A 10,284-nucleotide genomic window follows, 5' to 3' on the forward strand; every position below is an offset into this window, starting at 1 on the left:
TTTTCTTACTTGAATTTGTTTTTCCTCTCCAGACCAAATGCTTCTTTCTCTTTGTTAAAGTAAGTTTTTTTTTCTCCTTACAGCACACACTCACTTGCACTTTTATATATATAATTAACTTTTTAAAAAATATCTTCCATGTCCCTAAATGTTTTCTTCACGTGCACACACTTTAGCCCACATATTACTTCTTTAACTTTTTTGAAAATGCCTTCTATATCCCTCAACACTAACTTTTATGATTTTTGGGTAAAATTTCTTAAATCCTGGTACCTGTTTATACCAAATCTTGCCCGGGTTATATCGAATTTCACTAAGTTACTCGTTGGTACTTTCAGTTTCATGAAATTTACTTCTATAAAAATTTTATTCATATTTTCGTGTTTATTTATTTATTTATAAATACTAACACTTGAACAAAATATTTTAATTCAAATTCTCGAATATATCATCATTCTTATAATTTAATTTATCACTTTCCCTCATTTTTCATAATCCTGACTTTTAGTAATATCAATAATATTATCCAGGGTTTTACAACCTTGATTTTCTAGAGACCCTCTAGTCGCGTAGATTCTAAGGTTGCAGATGATAAGTCATCTATTGTCATAATCAACTCATCATTTGTCTTTTTTATTTTTAAAAAATAAATAGTGGATGTTGTGTCATCCATCTTATACATTAAAAAAAATATTAAGATTCTTGATGCTTGGGTCATACCTCTTTTTGATGGGATAGGTTTGCATATGACCTATTTTGTTTTCTTCTTTTTCTCCCTTTTTTTCACCCACATTTTACAGTATAGCCTCTTTGTTTTTTATAATTTTTGTTATTTATTGCATTTTATGTCCTTAATTTTTTTTTTAAAAAAAATCCTATGTTATCCAATGATCTAATTTTTTAAAACTTAAATTAAAATAAAAAAGCCTCTTTATGTTATTTAGGTTATAAAAATTAGACTTGTTTTTTTTTTTCTATCTCAATCTAACGGATCTGTTGTGATTGTTTCTTTTTAAGAAAAAAATCTTTATTATCATATAATTAAATGAAAAATAATCTTAGGGATAAAAAAATATTAAATCCGAGGAAGTGTATAGCCCAGGTCGTGAGCTTGATTAGTTGACTTGGGTTAACTCGAGTCTTTTTTTAATTAAATATGTTTTTTTATCAATTTCATCTTTCAATATTGAGTTAATTAGGCTTTGAGCTTTCCAATTTATTTTGATTTGTTTTTTAGAACTATCGCGGTCTCATGATGTAACACACAGTTTAACTAATTAACTCAAGTTGATCTAAATCTATCTAATATATTTTCATCTTAATATTAAAAAAATATCAATAAGTGTGTCAATGTCTCAATTTTAAAAAAAAAACCAATATGAAACAAGTCTTGAATTCATCGTTAAAATATTTTTTTCTTAAGAAACACATTAGAAATGCCTAGATATGTTTTAACATAAAAAAATTAATCTATTTTTTTATCTTTTAACATTGAGTTGTTCGATAATTGAGTTTCATGATTTTATTCTGTTTGCTTTTAAATGTGTGATTCCCTGGCATCACGACTAGGTAAGAGATTTTGCATCTTAACTTGAGTGTGCTCAGATCAATTTTTTTGACCTTTTTGAATTATATTTTTTTTCTTAATTTTCATTATTCATAATTTTATTTGCTAGAAATCAAGTTTCAACTTTTTTTCTCTTTTAATTTTGCTTTATATGGAATTATCATGTATTCATTTGATTTATTAAAAATTACCCTTCAGACTTTTTTTCTGCTTTTATTTATATAAAATTATTCCAATCTTATATTCATGGTTATGAAGTTTGCAAGTTAACGGAGTTAATCCAGTTTAACCAGGTTTTTTTTTTGAAGTTTTGCCTTCAACATAGTGTTGTTTAGTAATTCAAATGGGTCTAGATTGAATTCTTTTTACCTTTTCATCATTGCAGATTTTTTTGTGAGTTTTTTTTATCGTTTAATTTTTTTATATATTTAATTTACCAATTGAACCAATAACTTTTTTTTATTTGTAGAATTGTTTTTGCCGGCCCATGGCGGGTGCGGGTCACAAATCCAGTAATGAACTATCGTTCCTTTCACAGCTTGACTAAAAAGTTAAAAACCAGAAGCTATTATTCATATAAGGACTTATTGGAAAGAAACTTAAAACTACAGGGGCAAATGAGTTATTTATGCTATATAGAGTAAAAGTATTCTAGCAACGAAAGACGTCATATATAAGGCCCGTGACTTTACTGTTAGTTTGGACAGAAGATTTAAAAGAAATTATGACCCTTCAATGGAGGGTTAAATTATCATAATTGGAAGTATAATAATATATTAAAAAATTTCCTCACTACAGTATATGACCCATTTTTTCCAAGTAAATATTAAAAATGGAGGTATTTATTTGCATGAGGACAGAACATTTCATGTCATGCAACGATAACCTCATTTGTATTTATTTTCTCCTCGAAAAGCAGTGCCACACAAATAACTATTTAAAATCTTTATACCATTGATGCAAGATTAGTATTCTGGTTTTTTTTTTAGTTAATATAGGTGTCTAGGTTAACTTGCGTGTACCTTGATTAATCTTACGGACCCTAAAGTTAATGACCATATAAGTCTCCAGTGGCCCTGAAAGAACTCGAACTCATGATTATTATGAAGTAAACTCAAGATCTGACCAGTTAAATTACCTTTTAGAATTCTAGTTTCTTTAACTTGGATAAGTGGTTGCTTCGTAGTCACATGGTGTTGTTGGCACAAAGACAAAAACATGGTAAACTTCAATTTTTTACTGGGATGGGATATTTAGATTGTAGTAGCGATTACTTTTTAAAGTTTTTTCATTTAGAAATGTATTAAAATAATATTTTTTTTTATTTTTTAAAAATTATTTTTAAGATTAACATATCAAAACAATTTGAAAACACAAAAAAAAGTAATTTTGAGAAAAAAAAATTCAATTTTTTTCAAAAATACTTTTAAAACGCAAAATGTTTTTTTCTCGGAAATGTATCAAAATAATTTTTTATTTATTTTTAAAAAAATTATTTTTGACAACAACACATCAAAATAATCTAATTACACCAAAATAACTAATTTTAAGCAAAAAAAAAAAATTAATTTTTTTTAAAATAAAATAATATAGTTAGAGAGCCCCAATCTAAACAAGATGACTAGCACTGTCGGCTTGTAAAGATTCAAGTGCCTCGTCTGTCCTAATAGCCGCACCTTTTTTGTTTAATTAACTTGCTGTTAATTTTTCATTTTCTTCTCTGATGAATAATACTGTGCTGCCTATTGCTTTCACCAATTTTGCTGAATTATCTTTGGCTCACTTTCTATTTTCTGAGGCTGCGGTTTTCTTTCATTTCGTGAACCACAAATTTGCCAGACCCCAACCCCCTTCACGCCGCGTTGGCTTGGCAGAGCTGCTCGTTCCTCTTTATTTTAGCGCGCAAGATTTTAAAGACGTAAAAGAATCATTACATCAAGAAACAGTCGATGTTCGAGGCAGAAAAGGCAATCAAGCTGTTCCATGGAACTTTGTTCCAGGTTCAAAATGAAGGATTATGTGCACTCTCAGAAATATAGTTGAAAAATAAAAGATGAGAACATGAAGGAGATTAAGAAAAAACATTAGTTAATATATATATTTCACAAATCCTTATCATCGTTTTCATTAATATACCAGCTAAAGCAAAATGCTAACAAGTTCTCTGTTTAGTTGCAGCTAGAAGCACGTCTAGGATGCCTATCTTCTGGTGGAGGCCCTTCACGATAACATAAACAAACATAAAATATTTGCTCAAGGAAATCTAGCTACGCCAAATCCCAACAGTTAGCCAGTAAAATCAGCCTGACATGCTTCAAATATCTAGTTTTTCTATCTCTATTTCATGATTGCCCGCGCCTCTTCCTGTTCGAGTGATGGTGTATATATATATATAGCATGCCAAGTCAAATTAAGACATGAATGCAAGAGCTAAATGAAAATGAATTTATCAAACCTATTCAGATCTTGAGAAAGTATAAGATTGTGCTCCATATTCTCCAAGCACACGCCTTCATTCTGGTCTCTTCCTATCACGCAAGCTTCTAGAGAGATACTGTCCTTCAAGTCACATGCTTGTATCCCAAAGGGAAGTGAAGTTGTAACTGCGGCTGCCAACTCAAATTCTTGCAGAAAACACAGAAATGTCAGACCGCTTTTAACTGTATGGAGAGGGGGGGCACAGGCACAGCATACCCACCTGATGGGCTCCTTTCAGCATGACTTACATTCAATTGCTGACCTGGTAAAATGTCTTTCCTCCAAGTTTCCTTCAAATTGTGTGCATGTAAGATTGCTTGATTAGGATTGCTTCATCTACATATGCATTTGCTACCATAGGGATCATATTCGAAGTTACCTCAGAAGAGACACGAAGTGGAAAGGGGCTGAAATGAGCCTGGATAGTTGATTGGAAACCAGATGAGGTTTCAGAATGTACTGGATTTGATGCCTGGTTTGAAGAAGTGCAATGGTCTGGAAGAGTGAGCATGGTCTGTAGCCGAGCTTCTCCATCCAAAGGAACGGAGGTTGTCATATTCATATGCTTGGATCCAATTTCTTCATCGAATCCCATTCTCACCTGAGAGAGTTGTGATGGCTGCAGTACACCAGGTAAAAACATTGGATGCAAACTTGTTCCATTTCTCATTGATAGCATCTGGAACATGAAACATCATTGAGGCAAATCAGAAATATACTCAGTTTCACCTTCACCTTTTCATTTTCTTTCTATATTGGCATCACCCTACTAGACTTAGGATTTAATGGAGAAGACCATGGAAAAATAGTTCCTGCCGGGGGATCAAATCCAAGGACTAATGGATGAATAAATCAAATTACGTCAGGAAAGCAATTCACATAGAGCAGAGATGGGCCTCCGCCCTCATATGAGATTAAGAAGTAATGCTTCCATGCACATGTTGCAGCGTTCAGTTGACTGCAAATGTTGCTTTTGGAGGAACATTAAATTACGTAACACAGAATATTAGCTCATGAAACTACGAAAGTGACATTTACATGGAATTCTTTTGATTTTTCCAAACAACAGTCAATGCAACTTACTAAAAGGAATTGATAATGAGAACAAAAACCGGGGCGTTTTCTGTGGAAATTCACCTTAACGAACAAATTAAAGAGATCGACTGGCTTGCTCTCAGCATTAAATGACAGGCCATAATGAAATCATCTAGAAAAAATAAGTACTAAATAATGCATAATCGCTAAATAATTCATTCTCTGTGGTTCTAATTATCTCTCACCCACCACAAAACAACTCATTCTGCTGCACTAGAGAAAATAACAAGTTTAATGCCAACATAAGGTGCACCGAAGCAGTTATACTGAAATCTCACCGTCTTCCTTTTAAGTAAAGCTTCTTTGCTTTTATGGATTGAAGGGTGCTAGCAAGGTTGTTAAAATCGCGATTCAACTCGTAAAATCGTACGATTTTACGAGTCAATATAGGCTAAACGTGCTAAATCGTTCACAAATCTCGGAAATAGGTAAAATCGGGTCAAAATTAGGTAAAATCGTTAAAATCGGGTAAAATCGCGCAAAAACGCGATTTTACACCCGATTTTACGCGTTTGTGTCAAAACAGAAAATGTTGCGCCACTGTTCCCTCCAGCTCCACGTGTCAAACAAGTATTGGCCTATTGAGTCAATACACGGTACACTGTGAATCACACGGCTGAGAACAAAACCACAATCTTCATTCTTCAATTCTTCATCTTTCTTCATCTTTTTTCAGTCTTTCACACAAGATAACAACACAGAACCGGAAAAAATCAAAATCCCTAAGTCACATGTAGTTCGTGCTGATTTGAGTGGGTATGGTGCTTTGGATGAGAAGTGCCTAACTCTAGCAGAGTTAGCGGCCACAGCTGTTGATTTTCCCAAGACTGGGAAAATTGTTTCCATGCCTTCGGATTTGAAACCCAAAATTTATCCAGATTTTATGGGGAAAGAGGAGCACCAGTCCTATAAATCAAAGAAAACTTTGGGAAGGCTATATCGCCAGATAAAAGATGCTTATGATGACGATGATGTGGCTGCATCTTCTAAGCTTAATTTTGTTCGTGGTGACATCCCATATGATTTGGATCTTGAAGTTCTGGGAGCTACTGATTTTATCAGTGAATCATGGGATCGGAAGTGCTCATACGATGGGCAGCTGAATGGCCTTCTTGCTCAGTATAAAGTGAAGAGGGAAGAAGAGGTTGTAACAGGGCATGTATGGTCAATGCCAAAAGGCAGCAGTAGGAAGCAAGGGGACCTGAAACAGAGGCTTAAACACTCTTATAATTGCTGTTTTTTAAGTTTGTTAATTATTAGTTAATGAAAAGTTATTTTAAATTATGTATGATTTTTATTTAAATTATGTATTTTAAGATGTTTGAATTATATATGAATTTTTATTTGAAAACTTGAAATATGTATGAATTTTTATTTGAAACATGTTTTTTAAGGTGCTTGAACTATGTATAAATTTTTATTTGAAGTATGAATTTTTTTTTTATGTATTTTAAAATTCCTTACGATTTTACGATTTTACGATCCGTTTTTACGATCCGAGTTTGTGTGCAGCTTTCCGTGCCGTGTTAAAATCGCGATTTTAACAACCTTGGGTGCTAGTATATCCTAACATGTGCACTCTTGGATATCTTGGTAAAGTAATAGATCTAAAGATTCCTCATTGTTTATGTGTGCAAATTCTTGTATTTTTTAATGTTTGTGTATATGTTATGTAACTAATCAGTTGTTATATATATCATTAATTTTGTTCATATATATATATATATATATATATATATATATATATATATATATATATATATATATGTATAAAGGTTTATTTATCTATAATATTCATCAAATATTTGAATAATGAATCTAGAATAAAAATAAAATTCTTGAGACAAAAATGTTTTACAAATAAAATTATAAAGTTGTTATAATTATGAGATTTCTATTGCATCAAATCATTGCTCCTAAATGTTTCTGGTCAATGCTCTAATAAAACTAGATATTAATTAGAACTGTTGAAACTGATACATATTATATTTTTTTTATAAAAGAAAACAATTGTTCTCATAAACTGAGGTATGAAAGATACTTGTAACTAATATGAAGATACTTATCAGATGACATGTATACTGAATTAACCCGCATGAGAATTTTATATAGAGAGATTGTCAAAGAATCATTTTAACCCGATAGCTTAAGCTGTTAGATGAGACCCCAAGATATGATTTATATTATTCTCTAACACACCCCCTCAAGTGAAAGCCTTTTGAGCTTAAAACTTGCATAGACCCACATTATTTTATGCAAAATTTTTATCAAATAAATAGGGATGGTTAGATTCGAACTCGTGACCGCTTGGTCAACAAGACTCTGATACCATGTCAAAGAATCATCTCAACCCAAAAGCTTAAGTTGTTAGGTGAGGTCTTAGGATATTATTTATATTATTCTCTAACAGAGATCACTCGTATCTATGGAAAGACTCACGTGACAATTGTATAAGTGACTCTTAGATTTGAGATCACTAAGTTATCTTATATAGATAGTATTATATGTTGATCTTGCTATATGTTATCCTAATCAAGGATAACAAATTGGAAGATATTGGGTATAATATAAACTATATGAAGGTATTTAAATAGTCAGGAAAGGATTCATCACCTTTGGTAATTAGAGAAAATATTCCATATGTTTTCAAATAATATTGATTGTAAATCCTTATGCAAGGTGGAATAAGATTTGAAAAGAGTTTTAAATCTTATTCAAATAATCAATGACTATGGTTGAGAATAAATATGATTTGACATAGTAGACACACTCAATTCTATAACGTCTAAATCAGAATATTATTGATGAAGGGATAATAATTATATTGAGAAACTAGTCATTGAAAAATTAAGTCAAACCATTTATGACTTTTCTAATATTTAGGGATTATGATAGGTTGCTAGAGATTGTACTTGATCTTTAAATACAAATCAATCAATTGTTGAATTAATAATAAATCAATTTATTTAATTATGCTTTATTTAGGATTGTGATTTATATTTGTGGTCAACTTATTAGAGAATCAAATGGGTCACACAATTAAGAACTATTGGTCAAAAATTAAAATGAGATGATTAATCAAGTGTGACTTAATTATAAATAAGTTTTAGAAATTGAGGACTAAAATGTAATTTATACAGAGAATTATAATTCTAGACCTAGAAAAATCAAGTAGGGACTTGATTGAATAAATTTATAAAATTAGCCTAAAATAATATATATAATTGATATTTTGTAATTTATAGGGTTTTTAGGTTTTCTTATAAATAAAAAGTTATGCTTCTTATTTCATATGAATTGTGAAAAAGATGAGTATATTACAATATTGAAATATCTTAAACACAAAAGAAAAGAGTTAGCATTTTAAGGTATAACAATTCCTCTTTCTTAAAAGGGTTTAAGAGATTTCTCATTGATGGTTCGTGTAAATTACTATTAAGACATGATAATTGAACGGTTTGTAATTTGTAACAACCAAACATTTAAAGCAAATATTCAAAACTTAAAACAATATCTAATCTTCAAGTAATTTTTATATAAAACCCTAAAACAATTCTAGATATATCTAATTAATAGGATCCTTTAAACTCATAAAATTTTAAATTTATTATTTTCACTACATCTATATATTTCAAGAAACCCAACACTTAATCCCTCTATGTATCATTGAACCAAACACTAGCTAACTACACCCCAAAATAAAAGAAAAAGCTTGAACTCCTTCAAGGTTAGTGGATCAACCAGAGAATAATCTACTCCGATTTTCTAAATTACTTGCATTTTGGCACCAACAGAAGTTTGACAACTAATTTGATCATAGACTCAACTCTCCGAGGAGTACAAAAGTGTATGTTAGACTCATGCATGCGTCTCGTTGCCATGAAGGAGTTAATAGATAACAAAATAGGCGAACGAGCCTTCACCAAACCTTCATATTTAACAATGCCTTGAAAATCTTCTAACAGATATGATAGAACTAAATACGATTTTGCATAGACAAACCTGTACTTGGAGCTGGAGCAGCTTGAGATACTCAATAGCTTCATCCAGCATTGAAGCCTTATCTGTCTGCTCATACAAAGAAATCAAATGATTCAATCCATATTGTAGATAAACTCTTTGATTTCAATTAAATAACTTAACCAAAGAACGGAGTAATCAAACCAAGAAAGTTTAATATACCTTGCTGGAATTTGGAATCAAATTTTGCAGTGCCTTCATTTTCTCATTGATCCTGCTCCTCCTCCTCTGCCCAAAAACACCCCACAAAATATAAAATCAGTTAGCATGAAAAAGTAAATCACAAGAAAAGAGATTATTGTTATATGAAAGAGCATCAACATTAAGAAAGGAAGGGGGGGAAAAGAACAACCTTTTCAGACAAATTATGAACTTCTGCAGCTCTTGTTCTCTTTGAGTTTCGTGGAGGAGCTGGCTTGGCTGATATCTCATCTATTAAAGCTTCCAAACCCTCCTGCGTTAAAAAAATTTAACCCTTAAATTTAATTCTGTAGATTTCACCTTCTTTGAAAGTTACATTACCAAATATAAATAAATAAACTTTCTTTTTCCTACATTTTCTAACCAACCAAACACAAAGAAAAAACCCCAGAACAAGAACCTACCTCGCTTTCACAATCACACTCATGATCAGTCTCGTTCTCACTCATGATCAGTCTCGTTCTCACATTCCCAGACCAAAGAGCACCACCACCTCCACCACTCGAGCCCACACCTAAGATCACTCCCGATCGAAGAGGATCATCAAAGGGGGCTGGCACTGAAAATGGCTGCAGCGTCTGTGGGCCTACAAATGAGGAAGAAGACGTTGATGAAGGTGAACGGGGAAGAATTTGATGGAGGAAAAGTGAGATATCGTCTGTTGAACGGTGGTAATGACGAGAAGAAGAGGAAGCTGAGCAGGTGTTATTAATGTTGTTGGTTTCGTTATTGTAGACATCTCCCATCACTCTCTGCTTTTAGCTATTTGTTGCTGGCAGGGGTGATAATTCGGTTTTTGAACCATAAAATGTAATGACAGAGCAGAGGAGAGCTAAAGCTAGAAGCATTGCTGGAGCTTTTTGAGAGTTCGACTGTTAGGGGCGGGGTTTATAAATCAAAAACTCTTGTTGAGGTTTGCTTGG

The 10,284-nt window shown here is 31.9% G+C and overlaps 1 protein-coding gene across 5 annotated transcripts; it reads right to left on the reverse strand.

Moving 5' to 3' along the window:
- Positions 1-3,638: 3,638 nt before the first annotated feature.
- LOC133694318 (transcription factor SPATULA) lies at positions 3,639-10,284 on the reverse strand. Of its 5 annotated transcripts, none has more exons than XM_062115810.1 (8): positions 9,766-10,282; positions 9,513-9,614; positions 9,323-9,388; positions 9,143-9,208; positions 4,425-4,724; positions 4,266-4,335; positions 4,023-4,191; positions 3,639-3,773 (listed from the first exon to the last, which is right to left on the reverse strand). In XM_062115810.1, the coding sequence occupies exons 1-8, from the start codon at positions 10,105-10,107 to the stop codon at positions 3,767-3,769; spliced, it is 1,122 nt and encodes a 373-aa protein (XP_061971794.1). In that variant the 5' UTR covers positions 10,108-10,282; the 3' UTR covers positions 3,639-3,766. The 5 variants fall into 5 exon arrangements, with proteins under 5 accessions (XP_061971794.1, XP_061971793.1, XP_061971795.1 ...); XM_062115809.1 differs by having other exon boundaries at positions 3,639-3,785; positions 9,766-10,280; XM_062115811.1 differs by having other exon boundaries at positions 3,639-4,191; positions 4,425-4,664; positions 9,766-10,283.

Source organism: Populus nigra, chromosome 5, assembly GCF_951802175.1.
Source record: "Populus nigra chromosome 5, ddPopNigr1.1, whole genome shotgun sequence".
NCBI lineage: Eukaryota > Viridiplantae > Streptophyta > Magnoliopsida > Malpighiales > Salicaceae > Populus > Populus nigra.

Excerpts from the sequence above, each read along its gene's own strand:
- LOC133694318 (XM_062115808.1), bottom strand. The coding sequence starts at position 10,107 with ATGGGAGATGTCTACAATAACGAAACCAACAACATTAATAACACCTGC. Across the intron at positions 9,615-9,765 it reads AGTGTGATTGTGAAAGCGAG|GAGGGTTTGGAAGCTTTAAT; the intron begins GTAGGTTCTTGT and ends TTTTTAACGCAG. Across the intron at positions 4,725-9,142 it reads TGCTCCAGCTCCAAGTACAG|ATGCTATCAATGAGAAATGG; the intron begins GTTTGTCTATGC and ends TTCATGTTCCAG.